This window comes from Musca vetustissima, unplaced genomic scaffold (genome assembly GCF_032173495.1).
Source record: "Musca vetustissima isolate MV318-11 ecotype Yass unplaced genomic scaffold, APGP_CSIRO_Mvet_v1 utg1843, whole genome shotgun sequence".
Lineage (NCBI taxonomy): Eukaryota > Metazoa > Arthropoda > Insecta > Diptera > Muscidae > Musca > Musca vetustissima.
In genome coordinates this window covers 262,360-288,306 of record NW_026882325.1, presented here as the reverse complement: position 1 = coordinate 288,306, position 25,947 = coordinate 262,360, and the positions used below count along the sequence as shown (strand labels likewise).

Below are 25,947 nucleotides of genomic sequence, written 5' to 3'. Positions count from 1 at the left end.
ATCTTCGAGTAGAATCTTAGTTGCAGTCAAAATTTTTGTTTGGGTTTCTGTGAATAATTACTACTTTTACTAGTATTGCTTGTCAAGTTAGTGAAATGTACATGTATTATTCTTGGCCCGCAATTGTTATCGTGATTGTTAAGATTTTCTTGTTTTATTTTTTAGTCGAGGATTTTCGCGTTATTGTTTATTATAAGTGTAATTATGAGATTTGTAAACTGGTAATTTCTTAAATGTGGTCTGCGGACTTTGAAATTATTGTGAATAAATAAATTAAAAATTAAATTAACCCAATTCATTGTAATGTAAAGACGATGGGAAACAATAAAAATTCATATCCTAATATTCACTATTAACAGCCTTACCTAAAATTCAACTAGCTTGTTCGACGTTTTTCACCACAAAAGTAGAACATATGTATTTATATGAATGTTACCGAAATACGTTGACGTACAAATTTTCAAAGTTGAAAAAATTCAGCTATGACAGAACGTAGTTTTGTTTTTTTTTTTTCTTTTGTTGAAAAAAGAGACAAAACATAAAGAAATATAATTTTTTAAATAAGAATATGAAATATTTAAACACATTTTATAATTTTTTAATTTTATTTCGCAATTTTGTTTAGTACGCTAAGAGAAATGGATTCGACGTATTTGGGCAATACGGCCGTACAAAACATTTTGCCATAGTGGGGAAGTTGAATAAAAAATCCGGGGGCTGTGAGTCTTCAGGTATCCAAAAATAACGCTGACATACCAAACTGATGGTGTGTATACCTCTTAATTGGTTCCCTTCTCAAACAGCTGATTGACATTCTTCCATGTCACATTCTAAACATTGACAGATTCCACGGCATTTTGTCTTACACTCATTCGTAAACATATGATGGGTGCCTTCCATTTTTCATTTCGATCTTGGTTTTTATCAGACATTCTCTGCTGTCTCCCCTGTTCGTATCGTCGGACGACTTTAGATTAGGTAGACTGGGTCGCCCTCGTTGACGTTGCTTGACGTAGTAAATACATAAAAATTAAAAAAATATATAAAAAATAGTAAAATTAACGAAACTAAAATAGCACAGAGTTCGAGTCAATCTTAAGGTGGTGCAGCACCAGCTGCTTTTATTGCACAAATCATCAAAGAATTGAATAATTTTGCTGAAAAAGTTAAAAAAGAAGGGAGGAGTAGCTGCTATTCACAATATTGAATCATCATCGATAAAGTTGTCTGCTGCTGCTGGCTTTGGCTGGCTGGCTTTGTTGTATCCCTTTGTGAAAAAAGAACGAACGAAACAAGAAGAACTTGTTTTCGAACTCCAACATTTCCTTGCAGCCACCAACAGCCTTCGACGGTGACCACAGCGACGACGACCACTGTTCTCAATAGTCATTCATGTGTTTTTGTCGATTGTCAAGGACATTATACAATTCATCATACAAATCTACATGTCTCATCAATGTTTGTTGTAAATAGCCCCACTAGCAGAAAAAACGACGCATCGTGTAGTAAAGAACGGCAGCAGTCGGTCGTCAGTGTTGTTGTTGTTGTTTTATTTTAGATACATATGTGAAACGGTGTGTGCACTTTGTTTTGTTTTTTAAGTTACCATGGAGGAACGTCGGATAGCGGATTACTTTGTGGTGGCCGGTATGCCCGAAAATCCACAATTGTTGCAAGAAAGTAATTTCAAAGAATCGGGTCATTTGCGAGCAGCCAATTCAATAGAACCAATTACCGATATTGGTGTATTCTTTCCACTACTGGGCGAAGAAGTGCCTGAGGGCTATGAAGTTTTGGAATCAACTCCCACCGGTTTGCCGGCCAATTTAAATTTTGGTTCACTAAGATCGACAGAATGTTTCATATACTTTAGACGAGGCAAAGATCGCCCACCTTTAGTGGATATCGGTATGTATTGGAATGTATACTAAAACTCTAAAACTGATAATACCTTTTCACATTTCTTTATTTATTTCATAATCATCAGGTGTTTTGTACGAGGGTCAAGAACGTATTATGTCTGATGCTGAAATTGTTGCCGAAACTCCTGGCGGTCGTATTGCCAATGTCAACAATTCATCGGCAAAAACGTTTTTAACGTATCGTCGTGCACCCGCCGATATGCCATGTAACGAATTGGTTGTTACCGATTTGTGTGTCATTGTCCGCAGTAAGGGTGAAAAGCCTCCGCATGCTTTTTGTCTGATATACAAATCGTTGAATAAAGCCTTTACCGGCAGTGATGTTTATCTCTGCTATAAGAAATCAATGTACCGTCCAAAACACATCAGTTATCAGCCAGAAATTTTATTACGTTACCCAACAGTGGATCACAATGATTTTCCATTGAATTTATGTCCAAGCGTACCGTTATTCTGTTTACCAATGGGTGCCTCGCTGGAGGCATGGCCACATGTTGACAAGATGAAGAAGCGTAGACCCACAGCGCCAGTATTTAGTACATTCGTATTGACCGTTAACGATGGCACCTATAAGGTGTACGGTTCAGCATTGACTTTCTACGAAGATTTCGAGTGAGTAAACAAAAATTTTGAGTTACCAACTATTTTTTGTTTTTAATTGAAATACATTTTAATTTAAAATAAAAACTTTTATTTCAGTGAATCAAAGCTATCGGATCAACAACGCGAATTACTTGGTTGGAATGAAGAATTTGCTCAAAATCATTCTTTGCATATCATAAAGGCTATATGCTTGCTATCTCATTATCCCTTTGGAGATACTTTCGACAAATGGCTAAAATACTTACATGTAAGTAATGCATCCGTCTGTTGCAAAATAAAATCGAGTTCATCCTAAAAATGTATTTAAAAAGTTTGAGACAGGAATATACGGTGTCGATATGAGATCTCATTGTCATACAGAATTATGTTTCTCACACCAGAAATCGTTTGGGTACGCTATTTTTATGGAACTTAGATTTAAATTTATATTATTTGTTTGAGTCGAGATTTTATAAAATATTTTTTCCATTGATTTTCTATAGAAAACCTTTTATTCGCCGTATCTTTTTATGAAAACCCCTTAATTTAGACTAACTGAATACAGATTTTAGCCCAAAATTTATTTTGCAACCTAAACCAAAAAATTTTCAACCTCTCTTCTACAGAAACATTTTTAAAAATTAAAACATATTATTATTTCCTCTACAATTTTAGCGCATGGTAGTTTATGGACAAAATTTGCCAATACCAATTGAACGTTATATAACACAGCTCTTGGATGAGGTACCATTTCCAGCTCCCAGTATTCATCTACAGGTATTATAAGATATAACGATTAATATTTTAATCATTTGCATTATTAATATTCTTTGAAAATGTTCTTGCTTAGTTATCAAGTGAATCAAATGATCGTATCCTGCTTACACAACCTGAAGACTCTCCATTGCCTAGAAGTGGTGCCGGTTTTCATATGTTATTACAAAATTTGGGTACAGACAATTGTTTGCATGTCCTGCTATTGGCTTTGACTGAACAAAAAATACTCATTCACTCATTGAGGTAATTTTAATTTCGAATAACAAGAAAAAAAAACACTAAAAAACAAAATTTATTTTTTAGACCAGCTACATTGACGGCCGTTGCTGAGGCCATTGTTTCGTTGTTGTTCCCCTTCAAATGGCAATGTCCATATATTCCCTTGTGTCCCCTTGGTTTAGCAGAGGTTTTGCATGCACCAGTACCCTATTTAATTGGTGTTGATTCACGATTCTTTGATCTTTATGAACCGCCCACAGATGTCACTTGCATTGATTTGGATACAAATACCATAAGCGTAAGTACGACATATTCGAAATGTAATTGTAATTTATTTCATTCTATTTTATTTGTTCTTAAGTTGTGTGAATCGCAAAAACATCTGACTACAAAACTATTGCCGAAACGAGCTGCACGTATTTTAAGTCAGACCCTGGATAGCCTGGAGGCCATGAAACCATCAAATGTAGACAGTAACAATAGTTTGGATCGCGACTTAAGAAGACGCAGACGTGAGGTAAACTCCCAAAAATATTTTATGTCCATCATGTTTTCTTATAATTCCATAATCTATTTCAGCAACATTTGGAACAACGCATACAAGAAGCATTTCTTTTGTTTATGGCATCAATATTACGTGGTTATCGCGATTATTTAGTACCGATTTCTAAAGCCCCCTCAGTTGGTGCCACTGACCCTAGTGCCTTATTTCAATTGAAAGCTTTTCTACGTTCCCGAGATAAGGTTTGTTGCCCTGACATTTCAACATAACCTCAATTTAAAGCAGCGGTTTGTTTGACATTTTTACAGGCTTATCATAAATTTTTCGAGTTATTAATGAAAACCCAAATGTTTATACGTTTCATTGAGGAGCGATCTTTTGTCTCGGATGGTGATCATGGCCTAACATTTTTCGATGAATGTGCTGAGAAGGTTGGCTCATATGATGAGACGCCATCGGATGTGCGTTTGGTCGAATGGGAAACAGGTCAAAGCAGTGAACGCACAAAATACATCTTTCCTCCTGATAGTGTTGGTCCCTCTAAAGGTATTCCTTCGGGTCACAAAATTAAAAACAAAACATTTGTAATTCTGTTAATCCCTTTCATATAATAGATCCAAATGTTCCTGATCCTGTTTATAATTACGATAGCTTTACTTTAAACCCCAGCCTACTAAAATCGCCAGCCAAAACGGCTCTAAATAATTTAATACAACAACAAATCAATGGATGTTTAGCACCCGGCTCACCCATTGCTCGTCGAACAAAACATGAAATAAAATTATCCCAAAAATTAGCACGACGCTGTCAAAGTCATCCTGAGTTATGGTCAAAATATTTATTGGCCACATGTTATTCATTGTATTTCCTAATATTACCTGCCATGGTATTGGATGCCCGTCGTGCAGGCAAAGAACACGAAACGTTGAGAGCAGCCTATAACATGTTGCTCAAAGCCAGCAAAATTAAAATTAATTGTGATGAATTTTGTTATCGCATTATGATGCAATTGTGCGGCACTTATAATATGCCAGTTTTGGCCGTACGCCTGCATTATCTTATGAAGAGATCAGGTGTACAACCGAATGCTTTAACCTATGGTTTCTACAATCGGTGTGTTTTGGAATCCGAATGGCCCAGCGATAGTACGACTCAAAGTCAATTGCGCTGGAATCGCATTAAAAATGTTGTCTTGGGAGCAGCCCATTTCAAGCGGGCCGGAAAATTAAGAGCCTCGAAAAAACCACTCTCAGCTTCATGCGACAATAATTTAAGCACATTGGAAACAGTGGATGGAACATCACGCACCAGTCTTGTGTCATCGAATTCATCACAACATATTGCAGGAATGGGTGATGGTTATGCCGTTAATATTTTAGACTTTTCAGCTTTCGATAAGTTACGATCAAAATTGGGCAGTATTGTAAGGCAATCAATTGGTTCGCAGGATGCCACAGATGATGTTATATCAAGTGCTGGGTTACTAATTCCAGGTGATGCTAAATATCCATCTGGTAATGTCCATGCCGCTTCTAATGTTCACACGCCTGTTGGCGATATAGCAAATTTGCCAACGCCAGAAAGTTTTGCTGGCGATGCTGAAATTGTCAATAAACTTCAAAGACAACACACACTTACCGAAGCAAATACAAAGAAAATAATGAATATTGGTGATGGTGATGAAGAAGACGATGAGCATGTATGCAAAGATGTGACCAGCTCTCAGGAGGATTTAGATCATGATCACGACGAAGAACCTTTACCAATGGCCAGAGATCAAATTTTACAAAGTCCAACAAAGTGTGTACATACAAAATACCCATTTATAATTTCGTTGCACTTCTCTATTTCTCATTATCCTTATCCTCAGGATATCTCCAAGAACCCCGGTCACACAAAATGATCCCTTGGGAGCCTTAAATGAAGATGAACAACCGTCCATTCCTAGTAATACCGCAACGTCCACACAAGATCATACGTCCGACATGAATTCATCGTATAACAATAATACTTTATACAGCGATAAACCAATACTATTTAAGGGTCAACGCAGTGCCACATTTGACGAATCGACACAATTGAATAAAATGCATCGTTCCGAAACAATGCCTGGATCGAGTGTTGCTTCAAGTTTGGCAAATTTGGGATCATCGTTTAAAATAAATTTTGGGTAAGTTAAAAAAAAAATGCATTTCCAAATAACATAGACTTACAGTTGGACGGTTTAAATAGATAAATGGGTGTGGAGTGAATGTTTTGCGGTGACGCATATTTTGATCAACGAAGATGATCAAAATACAATTTAAAATCCATCCTTGCTCGTGCAATCAATTGTATTACAATATCTATTGCGCGTTCTGGTTAAGAAAAGTCGGAAAGCTAGCTAGTTGAATAGTTAAGGAGAAGTTGCCACACCTTGGGATAATCCATATTTCATTCTAGAGTCTTCGAATGATGTCCATACATAACTTTTCAAATATAACCGAAAGGTTGTATGGCAGTCAAAATGGAACTATAAATGTTTGGGTTCAGTCGGTAATCCATACTGTAAAACTCTTGTTGGTAGGGATCATTCAGCTTACAGAAGAAATGCCTAAGGACATTTTGATATTGATACTAAAAATTCAACTCCGGATTCATACATGTACTTAAACAATAACTTCGACGATGCCTGGGACAATATAACTCCTGCACTAAACTGCAATCATTCTCAACATCCGTTGCATCTCATCGCAATTGGCATGTGGCGGAAGACTGCTTCTGAGTCTTTCTTTGTATCACGGTACTTCTTTGTATCGGATTAGGCATTCAGTGATATACTATCACTTCCATGAGTATTGTTTAGGTAGTTGTTGTAGCAGCCCTATTGATTTTACACAATAGGCTGAGGTGACAGACGTTGGTCGAGTAAGACTCGGGTCTACGAGAGGGTGACAGAGTCTGAAATCTTGCTTCTAGTCAACCCGACCCATATAAAAAAAGTTGCCGTGATATTGAGTCAACTTCATTGTAGTTGAAACAAATCATGTCGTTTTGAGTCGTATATTCCATTTTAGTGATTCCGTCCGTACATATCTATTAGTTTTTAAGTTTCTATGGAAATGGAACCGGACACAAAACATTGAGCGAAGTCGAAATAATAAGACGATGCAGTAGTTCTGGCGAAGACAGGTTAATTGGATTGGCTGAGGCTATTTATCTGTCGGCAACACCGTCGGAAACCTTTTTATTTGTGTTTTTTTTTTCATTGCCGTATTTTTATAAATGATTAATCCTATTTTATATGATCTTATCTGCTTATTATGAGTATTTTTGTAAGCACATTTTTATACGAAAATAAAGCTTATAACGATTTTAGTTCATCATTTCAAATTTATATATGTATATACATATATTCATATCAAGCAGTCAACCTCAGTTTTTAGCCCTTATTTGAAATGCTAGAAAAAGTTCTATTACATATTTTTCTATTAAAAAGCTAAAATATACATAAATATTTTTAGAATAATTTTTAATTTTACCAATAATTGGATTTATTAAGTTTTTTTTTTTTTTAATTTTTCCTTTAATTTGATCATTCTATTTCATTGATGTTCATTATTTTTTTGTTTTTCTATACACACCTATCCAATTGTAAAATGTTATCGTAGACGTTATTCACCTGCACGCATGTCCACCTTTAAGAAAGACTTGAAATTGCCCACCAATATTATTGAAAATATTGCTCAAAACATGAGGTGAGTATTGGCGAAAAAGCAAGGGGACGTGGCTACAAAAAAATAAGATTGGTATTTGCATTAGGTAATTTCAATTGCTGCATAATTTGTAGTTTGTGTGGTAGAGCCAGCCTCTCGATCAACAAACTGAGACTATGTGCTATTAAAGTTCCCTAATGCAAAAATAGGACTAGTCCTTTTTTGGTTCTTGATTTATTTTTGGTTTCTATGTGTGTTTGTGTCTTTAATGAAATTATCGAATAGATTTTTGTTGTGGTGGTGGGTGCTTTTCAAAATCTTAATGTCACTAATTCGTACACTTTTCATTTTTGTTTTGTTTTCTGTGTGTCACCTCATTTTAGTAATTATAAACTATTTTAACATGTTTAAATAATAATACACACTATACTGTTGTTTTTAATTTGTTATAACATCATGTTCTGTGAATTGTATATTTTCCAGTCCAAGTTTTACTGGCAAAAAATCCAATGAAATTATCCAAGGAAGTTTAAGCAGCATCAAACATGCCGCCACTTCCATAACAAGGAAATTCGATGAAATTAAGGGTGCCATATCGGCCAATACAACACCTGTCAAGTCCAGTAGTTCAGGGCAAAATTATATAGACAGTGGGGTCAGTGAAGAGGATATGATTGCCCACGAAGATGGTACATTGAAAATTCGTAGAGTATCAAGCGACTTGGAACATCCATGGAGCCGTTTAAGTGAATCGCGCAAATCAAGTTACAATAACTTGGTGCCTCTGGGCGAAAATACATCGACAATGAATTTAAATACAGCTCTACTTTCGTTACCCGATAATCTTTATACACCTCCGGAAGATGTAAGTATTTGAAAAAAAAATCGTATCTTTTTTGGTAATATTCCATGAAAATTGTTTGTTGTACTAGGGCCTAGAAGATACCAGCGATTGCGATGTTGTTATACAAATGACATCATGTTCTCAATGCCACAATTGTTCCGTCTTACTCTATGACGAAGAAATCATGTCCGGCTGGTCAGCCGAAGACTCCAATTTGAATACAACATGTCATGCATGTAATAAACTAACCGTCCCCTTTTTAAGTGTACGCATTATTGCACAGGATGCCAGCAAACAAAACGATGAAACAAATAAAAAACCTATACCATATTTGAATCCGCTAGTTCTACGCAAAGAATTGGAAAACATTTTGACACAGGAGGGTGACTTGGCATTGCTTAAGGCGAATTTTGTCGAAGAACATCCTATAATATATTGGAATTTGTTGTGGATTATGGAGCGCATTGAAAGTAAAACACATTTGCCCGATTTGTGTTGTCCACCGTTGGTAGGTTTTCAATGTGTTTTTGTTATTATATTTATTTATTTATTGAAATCCGATCTTAACAACATAGCTTATATTTTCTAAGTAGGACTAAAAACTAAACAATACAAACTAAATATTTAAACTTTTCGTTTTCTTAGGATGATGGCAATATTGATCCCCTTAGCAAAGTGAAGCATGTGAAAATTCAATGTCTATGGGATAATTTGCAGTTGCACAGCGAAGCCGGTTTACCCATGTACATTTTGCATAGGCAAACACCAACTACAAGTCCACTTATAAAAGCATTGCTCACCGATCAGGCTCAACTGAACAAGAAGTAAGTATATCAGAATGCTTATTTGTGTATGTAAAAAAGTTAATCACTACACCAAAAATATAGTTTGAAAGCGCCTAATATGACCAATTCGGTCTTTTGTCAATATATCAATATATATCTGTGATAAAATGATAAAAAAAAGCCAAATATTCCGCTAAACGAGGGTAGTTCGGAAAGTTCTTAGCCTAACACAAAAAAAAACACGCGGTATAAACAGAAAAAGTTAAGTGTTTTGGACACTTACATCTCTGTTTTGAAGACATGTTACATTTGTTTCGATCTGGCATCTCCTTCATATACAAATAGGTGTTCGAAAAAGACACATCCGCAATTTTTTACAATTGAAAAAATAGAAATGAGTGATTTCACTGTAAAAAAAATTGCGGATGCATCTTTTTTGAAAACCTGTTTCTATATGAAGGACGGACTTGCCATATCGAAACAAACATGTTTCCTAACAGAGAAGGAAGTTGAAGTTAGATTGGCTCTAAGGAACATATCGATCAGATGCTACCAACTCAATAAATATATTTATTTTGCAACGGATGCGGCATGAATAATGAATGCTGTGTTACTGCTGTGAATACATACCGCCAATGAAAACTTGAACACTGCGTTATTTACCGAATCCCCATCATATGTCATGGGCTATGTGACTGGCATGGTTTAAGAAACATCTGCTCATCTCCTGAGATCCACAGAGATAAGAAGAATTTCCGTAAAATCGACACAACTCGGAAATATAGTGACTAGACCATCTGACCTGCATGAGCGATTTTTTAGTCGGCCGTTTATGGAATACCCAAACGGAATATCTATGACAATATTCAAAGAAGTGGATCAATAGTGAGGCGAGTATTTAAAATGAACTCCCCACTTCTCTTTTGCCATCCACATAATCATCCACATGGATTCCGTAAGAAACACAGTACAACAACAGCGTTGCACGCCATCTCCACATATAAGTCGAGGACTTAACCAGAACCGGCCGTACGATAGAACAGTGTTGGTAGCGCTTGACCTATGAAAAGCCTTTGATACTGACAATCATGCCACGTTATTTGAGGACATCGAGAGCACTTCCCTCCGTCCGAAGTTTGAAACGTTGGATAATCAACTACATGTGTGGACGCCAGTCTTACGTGGAGTTCCGAAACAAGAAGTCCAAACCCCTAGAGTTAAACAGGGAGTTCTCCAGGGTGGAGTGATTTCTCCGGAACTGTCTACCTTTCCGGTATTCCACGAATCATATGCGGATGATTGTATCATGGCGTCGGGTCCCATTGTTGAGGAAATGTGTGTGAGGTTGAACGCCTTTCTCGTCGAATTAGCGGCCTTCTTTAAAGCGAGAATATGAAAATATCCGCCACGAAGTCGTCAGCCACATTATTTACCACATGGACTGCGGAGGTGAGAACGCCTTTTAATGTGCAGATCGAGGGGCATACAATTCCGACCACCAACTACCCCAAAATACTCGGGGTCACACTCGACAGTATGTTTAAATCGTCCGCGCAAACCACCGCTATCTGCGATAAGTTGAAAAGTAGGAACAAGGCTTGCGCTTGCGCTTGCGGCAGCATTTGGGGCGTAGATAAGGAAACCTTGTTGACATCTTAAAAAGCGATAGGTCGAGGAAAAGTATTAAGACCTGTCAAAACGCCGCCCTGAGGACTGCAACACAAGTGGACAAACTTCAGGAAGAGACGAAGATCCTTCTCTTACGTCAGCATAGGAATATGCTTTCGTTGCAGTACCTGCTCGGGTGCTTCAGGAACAATCATCTGAATAGCATTCATACTTATGCAGTTACCGCAGCGCTGAACGGACACAGAATGAATGCCGTCCTGGGAGCTCACCTCATAGCCGCTAAGGAACGTCAGCTGCCCTGACAAACCAGAGTACTTTTGGCCCAATTACGTTCAGGATTGATGACCAGGTGCATAATGTCTGCCCAGTATGTGGTACGGGCCCACATACCACTCTGCATTTATTCAATTGTCCAGCCAAATCTTCTAGTCTTATTCCTGAAGATCTGTGGTTGCAGCCAGTGGAAGTAGCTGCATTTCTTAACTTGGAGACAGAACCGGATTGAATTTAAACAAGAAAACTATATTTATATAAACTGCTACAACAAAAACAAGCATGTGAAAGTTGTGCAAGCAGGCTAACAAGTTCTGATACCATGTGTTTTACGAATGTTTATAATACGAAGTGAAAGAAAATTAAAAAAAAAGTCACACTGAGAGCTGCAACAGAACTTCACGAGGAGGGTGTAGTACCAGCTTGCAGTTTATCGCCTGCCATAAACTTATGTGCAGACTGCCCGCACCCTGGTACACAAAGAGCTATCTTCATGATCATAGAGATCAACAGCATTCATACAGATATAGTCGTCCAAGCAGTAGAAAAATACCATAGGAGTGCTAAAATTGCAGGCCAATCTCCATCTATATAGTCGCAGAGGGGAAACAGCAGCCCAGACAAATTCGAGTAATGACTGCCTCAATTCGTATTGGGCACGAATTGTTGGCATGATATCTAACAAATGTCCAGCGTGTGGACTAGGGCCACACGTTGCGTTCCGAGCATATAGCCGGAAGTAGACAATGAAAAACAAAAACTATTTTCTTTTCATTTTCAGTAGCCGCAATATCAATATCTTTTTTATAATTTTTAAAAGTATATCTTCGGAAATTTGTCCTTTTAGAACTCTTTTCAGGTCGTTTTCAAAAATGGAGTTCATTAAATCCAAGTACTCGTATCCGTTTAATAATTTTCCAAAACAACTTATTTTTCTTACAGTGTCATCCAACAAATTGTCACAGCCATTCGATGCAATGATCTATTGATGCCCGTTAAAAAATTGGCAAATGAACGACACAAACTAAAGCACAGTGGTGTGGATCGTTCTCATTCAATATATCGTGACATATTGTTTTTGGCTCTAACGGCTATTGGTCGCTCCAATGTGGATTTGGCCACATTTCATCGTGAATATGCTGCGGTATTTGACAAACTAACCGAAAAGGAATGTAACATGTATTATCGTAATCAGGATTTACCTCCATCCGCTGCGACAATTTTCTGTCGTGCTTATTTTAAGCCATTGAGTATTCCTTGACGAGAAGAAAATAAAAAATATTTCTTCAAAGAGGATATACGTTTAGATCGGAAGACGTAATGCCTGAGGGCAAGAACAAAAGGAAACAAAATGAAATGTGAAGGTATTCTTCGTATTACTACAACAAACAATAATGTGGCAATCATCAATATGGACACTTTTGAAAATCAATGAAGTAGTACTAACTAATATTTTAGGTTTAGTCTTTAATAAATGGATATGAATATACACTGACACACACACGCATATACTTGAAGATATGTATGTATATTTAGGTATAGGTTTTTTCGTTGTTTATTTTTTATGTCAAAAGGATAGTGAGTAGTTAAACAAAAAAGACAAAAAACGCGACACTTTCATATATTTTGTTGATATGTAGAATACTTGTACAGTCTTTTACGATTCATTCAAATGACACATACATCCTGACACCACACATATACACAGGCACACAAGAAACCACAACAAGTTGATGAATATTATGTATTTAACAAAAAATAAACACTATTTTTATTATGATTATTATTATATCATATGCCTTATTAATATTAATTAAAACAACAAAAAATAACTGTCAATAAAGATGACATAAATCTTCTTCTTTATTTTTTAGAGTTTTGTAATAGATGCGAAAATTCAAAATTCAAAGAAAACAACAACAACAATAATAAAATACATGTACATAATAAACATTACATACCACACATACATATATACTATTAGCACCACATACAAAAACCTCTATATTTACTTTATATATTATTTCAAAGATGATTTATTTAAAAAAAGAACAACAAAATCTACATTTTTAGGGACAAAGATATAACGCGCATATATATACACACATACACATACAAAAACCTCTATATTTACTTTATATATTATTTCAAAGATGATTTATTTAAAAAAAGAACAAAAAAATCTACATTTTTAGTAATGGACAAAGATGATGATAATGACAAATGTATTCTCGTATTAAGAAAAACTGGAAATAAATATAGCAAAAAAAAAATAATAATATAAATGTCTGATTTTTTTTAATGGAGCGATTATTTATTTTTAATAATTTTTCTAAACTGGCCGCCGATTTTAAGTGCACTCCAATAAGAAAACTTAATATATTTGTCACCGTTAAGATACCATCCCAAATAAATACGGCTATGCAGGATAACATAAACTGTCACAAGCTCAGCAGTTAAAGCCGGAAAGGACCGTTTCATATCGAATGAGGATTCAAACAAGGTGACAGTTTGTCGTGTGATCTTTTGAACATCCTGCTGGAAAAGGTCATACGAAATGCAAAAATGTGCACAGCAATGGTTAATAAAATAAAAACAATCACCTATTAATTTAAAAATCCGGCCAAATACAAACTGTGTTTGATCGAAATCTTTGCTACAATTTTTTTTACAAACCAGCAGCAATTATGAAATAATATTGGCCGTGAAGGCTTCCTTATTACTGAATGAATAAATAAATAATTGATCTGTTCCCGTACTGCAAGAATCTACTACTTTTTACCACAATAACGAATGTTCCTCTATGTTATCGAAGAAAATAGTAAAATCTAGTAGATTCTTGTAGTACGGCAACAGACCAAAAAATGCCGTTTTTTAAAAATTTTTGTGTGGGTTTTTTTAGTTTCAGGTAACAGGGGCCCAGCACAGATCAGTAAGTATATTTTGGAACATCGTTGAATGCAAATAACTCAGCGACCACTCAACAGATTTTATGTGTATTTATAAAAATAAATGTAAAAAAAGTATATGCTCATGTGTGTTTTAAAATACCTAGATTTTTTCAGAGTTTCTATTGAACCATGCGTAAAACCATGCCCAAATATGTGAAATATTCTGCCAAGATACATAAAATGGGGTGAAAACTCAGTCACTTTGGTTGGAATATACGGCTAGGACCAACAAAATATCTATAATCATTCGGGACATTTATATCTCGTTAGCTAAAATGCAAAAAGGCGTAACTAACAAAAAATTGAAATTGACTTTGTCAACACATGTAGTTTATTGACATTCACAATATTCATTCAAAAAGTCAAATTTAAATTTTTTTGTTAGTTACGCCTTTTTGCATTTTAGCTAACGATATTTATGGACTACACACATACATATATTAATAAATATCTGCCAAAAGGTGGTATTTTATCCTTCGAAATCTGTAATATTAAATTAAAACCACTTTGATTGGAAAATCGGTGAATGGGAACAACATTTTACCAATTGAAATGATGTCAAATTGATAAACTTGCACCACAACATGTTTTCTTTATTTCCTACAAATTTCCTTAATAGCCCTATTTTTCTCAAAATTAATTAATTTCCCAATGACAACAAGCATTCAGCAACAATCTAATATGAAAATTTGCTCAAATACACCAATTTCCAGCCATTCAAAGATAATTTAACGTTTTTGCAAACGATCATGATTTTCATAGTTCTCCGTTATGAAAATACTTGTTTATCGATACACATAGAAACTACACAATCTCCCCTAAACAATAGTACAAGTTTGATGTCAATACGTTCCTTCATTACAGAGTTATAGCAATTTAAAGTTAACATTGTGTCAAAATATAGCGGCTACACGATTCTGTTGGCCTGATACCTCAAATTGGAAAAATGGTTGAAATTGACATTTTCACAAATGCGAAAAAGTACAAACAAAACAGCAGCATCATTGCCACATTGTTCGATTCTTCTTTGATTTGATGGTTGGTTTACAAATCCTGAGCATACTTTCAGGCGCATCATTTAAAATGATATCCATCTGAAAGTTATATGGCTCGTTATTTTAATGTAACGCCTAAAAGTATGCTCAGAATTCATAAACTGACATTAAAACACTATGGTAGCAGCGATCTGGTAACATTGCAGTCAGTATTTTATGTTTTTGACTATGTGCGATTTCTTCATTTTTCCAATTTGATGTACCAGGCCAACAGAATCGTGTAGCCGCTATATTTTAACACAAGATCAACTTGAAATGGCTATAACTCAGTAATGAATGCCGTTGGTTAGGGGAGATTGTGTAGTTTGTATGTGTATTTACACACAAGTTTACTATTGCCCCATCGTCAGAAAATCAGGGTAAATGTGGTAACACTTACAATTAGTTGGAATGTTCCAAAGTAATAGATGTCGCTATATATATAAATATATTAACGGCATTGCCAACCTTTTGCAATTATAACGATTTGTATACGCTAAAGATAAAATAAATTAAAAAAAAAAATATTTTTTCCACAAATAAAAACATGCAAAGAGTCAGTTTCCTCTTTAAATTTATGGAGAGCATACTATGTCTCATTTGTCTGACATATCATAGCCGAGGATTTCTCAGTGTCAATTTTGTGCAAAGTCATTACATTTATTGCCTTGTTTTCGGTGGCTTCACATTAATGGCCATGTGTGGCTGTTTGTCCATTTGTCTGAAGGAAACTAACAACACAAATCCTTGGTGGGAAGTTGTATTAAATGTGTTGGCTGCTGTGTGTTTCTTCGGAGTTTCATTGGATAGTATGTACCATGCGGAAAAGGATTTCTATTTAACATACTTAATATCGCAACAACAAGACTATGAGGATGACGACGATGAAAACGTGGATGAACCACATTCATTTTTTAAATACTCAAAAGTTCAGAGTATTGCAGCTCTTTATTGTGGCAGTTTATTTTTATTACACTCAATAATAGCATTTGATTTTGCACTTCATCAACAGCAACAACGTGGTAATGACGAGGACGACTCAATGGATGATGCAAATTTCGATGACCCGGAGGATAGTAGTCAGCTTGAATTGTATGTCTGCGGAAAAGTTGTACACAAGTGGCTGGAGAAATACGACTGGTTTAAGAAATTGGACTAAAAGACGTTAAGGTTTGATTCGAAACAATTGGAATTAAATTTTTGTTAAAAAATTATCCTTTTTATTATTAACACTCATTTTTTATTTGTTGTTTGAGCACAGTGTAAAACTTGCAACACTTTCAAAAATTACAAACTTTAATGGGTTTTTTTTCCTTACGTTTCCTACATGTATTAAAGTGCGGGACTGCGTGTTTTTTTCTTTCTTTTGCATGTTATAAATGATAAAAATTATTTTGTAAAAATACATCTACGTGTTGTTAACTAAAATGTAATAAACGTTAGATAGATTACTTAAAACACTAACATATATGAATACAATATATCGGAGCACCTAACATAATGCCTAATGTGTATGTGAAAAAGACAAAACTCAATAGGGGACAATCCAAATTTATAAATAATCAAATTTCAAACATTTTTCATGGGCACTAATGAGATGAAACCAGTGGCAATACAATTATAGTGTAGAATTTGCAATGTTAGTCCAAGATTATAACATCGTCATCATCATCGTCGTGGTCATCGTCACCATTTATAACAACTGATTTGTTTGGATTTCTTTTATTTGTGGTTGGAGACGACGTTTTGTTGCTGTTGCTTCCCTTTTGTAAAAATTGGCTGATTAACTTATTTTTAGCCGGTGTCGAACTTTGTTGACCCCGACCCACGGACGATGGCAACGATAGTCGTTTCTTTTCCTTATTTGATGTGTTCGGTGGTGAAGTTTTGGCTTTAGTCTCTGATGACTTTTTACTTGTTGTGACATCTTTAGGGGAACTGTCAGCTTTATTGCGAGTGGTAGAGGATGTGGAATTTGAATCGACTTTGCTGGCCTTTTCATCGGCCTTCGTTAAGACTTTTGTAAATTTAGTTATGGGAGAATTTATACACTTCGATTTTGAGTCTTTGCTGTCGACAGTATTGTTGATCGGTGCACTGTTGCATTTGTTCTCATCGTTTGTTTCCACTGTTTCACTTCGCTCCTCTGATTTTGCACTTTCACCTTTGTCAACCTTTAATCTTGGTTTCAAAGTGTATTCCCAATCATTTTGCAGACTTAATGAGGACATATTCAATTTATCAAGTGTTTCTTGGCTAACAACCCAACAAAGACGCTTCTTGGTCTTCTTCTTTTTCTTCAGACTTTCATTAAGATCTTCATTGGTTTGTGGTTGGGCATCTACAATTTGCCATTCGGCCACGGAATCTATTTTTTCGCGTATTACACTTTTCAGCGGGTGGGCGAATTCACCATTTATTACTGACTCTTCAGTTTTGGCTATATATGCAATGAACTCCTTAATTAGGAATGCCTTGGAGTTATTGTTGCCATGCAGCAGCTTCACTAGGTCTTTAATCATGGCATCAGTTATTGTGACAGGCTTAATTTTCTCAACGGCAGAGGACTTCTCATTTCCTGTATTGGATGCAGTTGGCGAGAGAGGTTCCTCAAGTTCTGGTTCTTCCAATAAGGGGGGATCTGTACATAACATCGCCTTTGTATTTAATTTTTCCCAGATAATACTTGGACATGATTCGGGTTGTTTGCCATCCCGATTGATCCATATGCAACCAATTAGACGTGGCTTTATTTTTTCGGTTTTCTTTTTCATTTCTTGGGCAAATTCTTGTTGTATTATTTTAAGTTTTGCCTTTTGTGCTTCACGGTCATTGCAATCATCACCGAGTTCATCTTCATTCTGCATTTCTTCCTCACTCAGATGTCCATGTGGCACGAACCATTCATTGTCAACCTCATAATCGTCATCTTCTGATTCTTTTTCTTTGTCATCATCACTGGCATCCTCAAGTGATTCGCCGGGTTCCTCTTCTTCCCATTCATCATCAGAATCCACCTCATAATCACAGAATTTCTAGAATATTGAAAAGACAACTATTATAAAACACCATATGGAAAAATCGTAAAAAATTTCTCACCGTATCTTGAGCAAATGGTCTCCTTCCTGTAATAACTTTGGATTTTTTACGCCATGTGCCATAATAAGGAGGACGACGATTGTCATGAAATTTATAGAATTTAACTCGCATTTCTTCACGAATATATGCCGGGGTGTCTTCCACAATGGCTTCGCCAACACGTTCCAGTTCATCTTCTACAATTTAGAATAGTTTATATAACAATATATTTAAAATGGTTCAATGTTTTCACATACCAACTATAACTACATCATCCTTTGAGTCTGTTGAGGGTCGTCTCCATTTACCAGGTAATATTTGACCAGAACGTAGCTCAGACAAGTATAACTTGGATTTCGGCAGTGGCTTTGTCCGAACAATATCCTCATCATCCTCGCGCAATCCTAACAGATGATCAATACGATTTTTGGCATCCTCCGAGAGGATTTTACGACATATTGGTGCTAATTTCATATCACCCTTGATTTGAAATGGACGAAAAGCCAAGCTTTTTGTTCCATCTCCTGTATTCTCATCATCGTCAAGGTTTTGTTGATTACTGGAAGGAGCTTTGGCTACAAAGAATTTGGTAAAAGCCTCGGCTGCTTTCTTCTTCTTCATTTCGGCTTCTTCCTTCTCCTGCTCTTTACGCTTGCGTTCTTCATCTTTCTTCCGCAACTCTTCTTCTTTAGCTTCATTTCGTTTCCGTTTCTCCTCGTTCTTTGCTTCTATTTCGGCCAGACGCTTTCGTTCCTTTTCCTCGCGTTCTTTACGCTTCTGTTCTTCTTTCTCTTCGCGTTCTTTGCGTTTTTGCTCCTCTTTCTCCTCACGCTCACGTTTTTTTGCCAACTCCTTTTCTTCTTTCTCCTGTTGCTTCTTTCGCTTTTCTTCTTGTATTTTACGCTCTTTCTCTTCTCGCGCTTTTTGACGTTGCTCCAAAAGCTTTTTTTGTTTGGGTGTTAAATTCTTATTTTTCAGTAATTCATTGTCGGCCTTAATGGACTCAATTGTGGTATTGTGTTTCGATGTCTTCGATTCTTCTTCCGTAGATACGTTTGAAGAATTCCGGTTGGTGGCATTGTTTTCTCTTTCATCATCGGCATCTTCATCATTATCATCGTCGTCATCATTCTCTTCTTCTTCATCATCATCACCATTCTTATCATCATCTTCTGTTGCCTCAGCATCACTCTTTTTATCATCATCATCATCGCTATCTATAACAATACTTTTTTCTGTAATCCCATCTTTTTTTATAACAGATATCTCCTTAATGCTTTTAGATGTTTTTGTTTCGGACTTCTTAGTATCTTTACTTGACTCAGATTTCGTTGATGTCTTACGAGATTCGTTTGCCTTTTCTGATTTTTTACATTCGTCAGAGCTGGATTCGGTTTCCAAACGAACAGATTCTTTACTCTACAATTAAAAAAACATAAATAATTACAATATCAAATAAATAGTATTGGACAAATTTATTTATAAATATTTAATGCGTGTCGAAGGAGAATTTTGGTGTATTTTTATTATTGTTTGAGGAATTAGTAATTCACCGAAGGTGGATAGGATAAGAAGAATATTAATAACATTTCATTTCGTATTTGAACTATGATAATATACAATTATCGTCTTATCCGCCCTTATTATCTATTAATTAATCGGATATAGTCTATGTGAGACTGTACTTTAAAAAATATCTGACAAATATCAGATATTAATCAGATATAGAGTCGATGTTTGACTGTACTTTCTTAAGGATTTGAGGAATATCAGAGATCAAGGAAGACGAGTAAAGACAAATTTTCATTTTATACGAATTTTAAATAAATTGACACCAGAACGAACTCTACATAATAATAGGTATATTCACAATAAACTACACTTACTTCTTCTGTTGATCCTTTCGCTTGCTGTGGTGCTTCTTCTTCTTCGTAGTCTAACTTAGTCCGTTTTTGTGGATTCAATTCCCCAGATATTTCTTCAATGTCATCACAGGAATCGGCACATGAATTATTCTGTAGCGATGTGTCCAGTGCCGAGGTGTTCGCCAATGAATTATTGGCTTTTGATTTTCGACGTTTATTCCGTTTGCCAGCACTGAGAGGCAATTTAATTTGCAATTTTGAATTGTGATTACTGCCACCTTTACCTTTGTGTTCACTTCCGGGCGTTGCTGTTGGTTGTGGTGTTCCAGCACCTTTGGTTTTACCCTTGGTTCCTGCTTTGGGCGTTTTCAATGCTGATGCTGCCTTCGAGGATGATGCATCTGTTCGCGCTGTATCCTTTGTTTCATCTTGTTCATCATCCAAGAGGGAGATGCATTCAATATCATCATCATTATTCGTTGCCGTCGAAGTAATTTTCTTTTTTTTAACCGTAGCTCCACTCTTAACTTCGACATTTTCCTTACTCACATTATCGACTTCTTCAACTTCTTGCGCTTCATCTTCAGATTCGTATGAAAGTTTGCGTTTTCGGGCATCTTTTGTTTCCTTTTGTGTACCTTGTTTCGGTGTCTTGCCCTCTTTTAGCGCCTCTCGTTTTTTGGGTGTAGCAGCTGAGTCGGCAGCAATGGTAGGCGATGAGCCGGGAGCAATAACTTTGAACGGCAATCGTGCTTGCACTAATTTCTTGGCACTGTTCTTTTCATCATTGTTTGAAGCTGTGTTATTATGACTCTTTTTAGCCGACGAAGTTCCACCTGTAGAATTGCGCATCGTTCGCAAATCTTAATTGCAAAACGTAGAGTTATGTTTGGCGGAACCGGTGTGGTAAACAATAAAAAGGCCTAACTTTAATTAACAAAACAAAAATGTCACCAAATCAAAAATATGCTCAAGCTCTACAACTGCACTGCAAAAATAATCACAAAAACGCGCGAAATAGATAGGGATAAGTAGAGTTGGGTAGTTCCGAAACGAACTAGTTCATTGGAACTATTCCGAGAAAGGAACGAACGGAACTAGTTCCAGTTCTTTAATTAATATAATTCCTTTCTCTGATCGAAATAGGGATAAGCAGGGATGGAAAATTCAGTACAATAGTATTTTTTCAGTACCTTTTTACCCAAAAAAGTACCGCAGTACCGCGTGGCCATTTCAGTACCATTCCAGTCCTCCATTAAACCATGATATATAATTTGTTTTTGGATTAGAATTTGTTATGGATTTAAAAGTATTTACAGATAAAGATTTTGATGTGATTGCAATATTCTTCTTAAAAATGAATGGGTTTACGATTGATAACTGTTCAGTTATGATTAAAATTACAAACATTAAATTAATTTATCAGTTCCAATCTTTTTTAACCGGATATGTTTGTCAGATACTCAATTTGGCGTACTCTGTGCTATCTCCTGAGGTAGGCAAATTGATGACATTTATAGTCGTCGTGATTACTTCAATAATTTCAAGAGCACTTTAGAACTGAAATTCATGTTAGTTTGGGGTATATTGGAAAGAGTTTGTGAAATTAAAATTAGTCAATAGCATACATATTCAAATGCAATCGAAAGAAGCAAAAATTCTCATATTATTACCATCAGAAACATAGACTAAGTGATGATATCTTGAAAATAGATCTTTATGAAACTGAATAAAATTTTTTTTTGTATTTTCTTAAAAAAGTACTCTTTTAGTATAAAAAGTACTTTTTTGGTACCTTTTCACATTTTTCATTTTCCATCCCTGGGGATAAGTAGAGATGGGTAGTTACGGAACGAACTAGTTCATTGGAACTATTCCGAGAAAGGAACGAACGGAACTAGTTCCAGTTCTTTAATTAATATAATTCCTTTCTCTGATCCAGTTCCTTTTTTGAACTATTTGAAGCAAAGGAACTGTATGGAGCAAAGGAACTATAAAGAGCAAAGGAACTATATGGAGCAAAGGCACTATATATGGAAAAACGAAAAAAAAAATAATAAGAGAGAGAGATTCAAAAGAACAGTGGGAAGCCTCCAAGACTCCAGCCTTCATAAAATTCGCTTGTTAATCGTCGTTCTGCCAAGACTCAAGCGACGTCGTACGCAAACCTTCGCCACAAATGGTCTGTTCCTGTAGTTTTTATACCTTCCACCATAGTATGGAGGGTATATTAATTTTGTCATTCCGTTTGTAACTCATCGAAATATTCATTTCCGACCCTATAAAGTATATATATTCTTGATCAGGGTAAAATTCTGAGATAGGGTGCTGAAATTTTGCATAGGGTTGTCTTTTGTCTGTAGGCAGGTCAAGTTCGAAGATGGGATATATCGGTCCACGTTTAGGCATAGCTCCCATATAAGGGTACCCCCCCAATTTTCGGTATTTTGGGGTTCTTGAGCGCTTTTTTCAAGCGAATTTGTAGTAAATGTATCCACAAAAAATTATAAATATAGGTCCACTTTTTCTTGTAGCCCCCATATAACGGTACCTCCTAATTTTCAGTATTTTTTGGGTTTTTATCGTATTTTTCACCGAATTGGCTGTAATTTAGTATTTTGAGTTCTTAGCAGGTACCAAATCTCTCCACAAAAAAATTTAAATATAGGTCAATTTTTTCGGATATCCCCCATATAAGGGTACCCCCCAATTTCGGTATTTTGGGGTTCTTGAGCGCGCTTTTCAACCGAATTCGCTGCAATTTTGTACATTGGGTTCATATTGCGTACCAAATATCTCTACTAAAAATTATAAATATCGGCCCACTTTTTCTGGTAGCCCCCATATAAGGGCACCCCAAATTTTCGGTATTTTGAGGTTCTTAAGCGCGATTTTCAACCGAATTCGCTGAAATTTGGTACAGTGGGTTCATATTGGGTACCAAATATCTCTATTTAAAATTATAAATATCGGTCCACTTTTTCATTTCAAATACCTGTCAGTATACCTGTGGTGGAGGGTATCCAAAGTTCGGCCCGGCCGAACTTAACGCTTTGGAACAAATGCACTTTACGGACACCTCTCAGATAATTTTGAAATTTTTACCATAGGTAACCCTTCTGATGCCGATTATAGCAACATACATTTTTTCGGGGGGAAATCAGTACTTCCCGAGATATGGGGTTCCAAAGTTCAAAAAATACCCCCACTTTTTATTAAATATATTTAAGAATACCACTCCGAAACGTTTAAATTTTTTACAGCACATAGTCCTTTTGAAGCTGATTACAACCACATAATTTTTTTTTTTGGTGAGAACTTCGTACTTCCGGAAATATGGAGTATCAAAATGTAATAAAAACCTACATTTCATACCCTTCCCAGTAGTTCGAGTAACTGGTTATGAACTAGTTATTTAACTAATTACCTGTAACTACCACTAGTTACCACATCATGCCCTAGACTGTTGAATTTAACATGGGTATGTCATTGGGGAAGTCAATTGTCCCCTGCCTGCATTACCAGTAACCAGTCATTTGGGTGGATACCATTTTTAAGTATTGTCACTAGTTACAAATATATAGCAAATTGGCTATTATAACAGTTTGTAAAATTGAAAATATAAATGTTATACGGAAATTGTATTTTTTATTTATTTCATAATTTATATTGTACATAGTTTATGTTTCATTTAATTTTATCAGAATTTTTACGCCGCCATATTGACATGTGCATTTCTTTTGTTTCTTGGCCGCTTTTAACATCCGTTTTCTACGAAGTGATTGAAATATTGAAGCATCTGAAATAGAAATTACAAAATATATGTACATAAATAAAGATATGGATCTTTTTGGAGAATATTTACCTATTAAAAACTTTTAATTGTTTTCTCAATCTGTTGGATGCTTCTGGAGTGACATCTATTGAAAATCTGTAAGATAATAATGTTGAAATATTACATACATATGTATGTATTTATTGTGTTGCAATATCAAAACTTACCCAAGATTCATCATATGTATTTTTAAGATTCCGAGATTTTTAATTCAATAGCACTTCATCTTGTATATCGTGGATATATATGACTTATATATGATTAAAAGAATATTTTTTAAATAAATTGCTTTCACAATTCTGAAAATTGTAAAAAGTCTGAAGGAAATGACAATTTTTTTTGTTTTGTTTTTCGATTCACTATTTTTTGCATTACCAGTAACTACAGAATTAGACAGCTTTTTCAATCAACAAATGAAGTCAATTATCTATTTTGTGTGTCACTTTTGGATATAAAGTAACTAGTGAACATAGTAACTAGCTACAGTGGTGGTCACAGAATTAAAACATTTATTTATTTATTTTATTTATTTTTATTTATTCATTTATGTAATACAAGGCCTATAAGACCATATTTAATATTACGTAGTTAACAACAAACCCGAGCTTATAAAAACTAATATTCATTATAAAATACTAAAATTTAAATTTTTAATTATTCTAATTATTCTTGGCTCCCCAGCCATAAAATACAAACAATAATAAGAAAAGAGATGAGATTATGTCCAGTAAACCAGTAGTAAAAAGAAGAATAATAAATTTCAAAACCACCAATCATTACAGTAAACCAAAATATAGATGAAGTTTTCTTTTAAACACATTATTAGAATGGGAGAATATTCTTAGATCATATGGCAATAAATTCCAACATCGTGCTACCCTAACTACAAATGATCTTGCATAAATGGATTTATAAATTCTTGGTATCACCACTTGAGGGTTTCTCGAAGAATGTGAAAAAGAAAACGTGCTGGTTAATGGTTTAGGCTCGCCAGTTTTTATTATATTATAAAATGTCAGTATATTTCGATAAGAAATGAAATTAAAAAAAGAACAACCTAAAAAGCGTTTTACATATTCAGATATAGGTCTTCTGACTGGAACATTATATATAAAACGCACAACAGCATTCAAAGTCCTACGTAACCGAGCAAGATTTATACCAATACAACCTGATACAATTTCAATACCATACAGGATATTTGACAACAGTATAGCATGAGCTACTTTCTTCTTAATATTGATAGGCATATATATATTTGATGCATAAATTTGTCTTAGTGATCCCCAAATTCTACCAGATAAAGTATCTACATTGTGCCGAAACGATAGTTCATTATCAAGAACTACGCCCAATAGTCTATGGTGGGTTACAAAGTCAATTTTATTATTACAAATTTTAATATTTGGATCAGGAAAGACGTTTTTAAACATACCAAACATCATTGCTTTCGTTTTAGACGAGTTTACTGTGAGACAATTTATAGATGCCCAACACAAAAATTGCTGAAGACATGCATTTATTGTACTCTCAAAAAATAATATATTATCATTGTACCCAGTAAATATCAGAAATATATCATCGGCAAACTGGTATGTTTTGCAAGTTTCCGACTCCACATACTCGTGTAAATCATTTACATACAGTATAAACAGTAGAGGACCTAATACGGAACCTTGTGGAATACCATTGTAAAGTGGAACCGTTTCAGACCGAAAACCTTTAACATCAACAAATTGAAATCTCCCTGTAAGATATGAGTGGATTAGTCGACATGCGGTTACTGAAAAGTCGAATTTTTCCCTTAGTTTAGTAATCATATGTTCAACATTTACTGAGTTAAAAGCTTTTGAAATGTCAAGAGATACCAATACATTTACTTTGCCCTCATTAATATTTTGCCGAATAAAATCCGTGGCCTTCAAAAGCAAATGTGTAGCACTGTGACCCTTTCTG

General features: G+C 35.3%; 3 protein-coding genes across 3 annotated transcripts; 2 read left to right on the top strand and 1 right to left on the bottom strand.

Annotated features, from left to right (window-relative positions):
• The first annotated feature begins 1,595 nt into the window (after positions 1-1,595).
• Positions 1,596-12,542, top strand: LOC133328672 (DENN domain-containing protein Crag). Its single transcript, XM_061537215.1, has 16 exons — positions 1,596-1,908; positions 1,988-2,534; positions 2,622-2,772; positions 3,180-3,281; positions 3,355-3,524; positions 3,585-3,798; positions 3,862-4,017; positions 4,080-4,244; positions 4,311-4,548; positions 4,617-5,802; positions 5,873-6,172; positions 7,653-7,739; positions 8,181-8,562; positions 8,630-9,049; positions 9,187-9,365; positions 12,171-12,542. Exons 1-16 carry the CDS (start codon positions 1,608-1,610, stop codon positions 12,487-12,489), a joined length of 4,917 nt encoding a protein of 1,638 aa, XP_061393199.1. The 5' UTR covers positions 1,596-1,607; the 3' UTR covers positions 12,490-12,542.
• Positions 12,543-15,760: 3,218 nt separating this feature from the next.
• Positions 15,761-16,372, top strand: LOC133328666 (uncharacterized). The gene has a single exon (XM_061537208.1). The coding sequence runs from the start codon at positions 15,761-15,763 to the stop codon at positions 16,370-16,372; it is 612 nt and encodes a 203-aa protein (XP_061393192.1).
• Positions 16,373-16,853: 481 nt separating this feature from the next.
• On the bottom strand, positions 16,854-21,025 carry LOC133328665 (chromatin assembly factor 1 subunit A). Its single transcript, XM_061537207.1, has 4 exons — positions 20,178-21,025; positions 18,549-19,710; positions 18,313-18,488; positions 16,854-18,248 (listed from the first exon to the last, which is right to left on the bottom strand). The coding sequence occupies exons 1-4, from the start codon at positions 21,006-21,008 to the stop codon at positions 16,854-16,856; spliced, it is 3,564 nt and encodes a 1,187-aa protein (XP_061393191.1). The 5' UTR covers positions 21,009-21,025.
• Between the last annotated feature and the right edge of the window lie 4,922 nt (positions 21,026-25,947).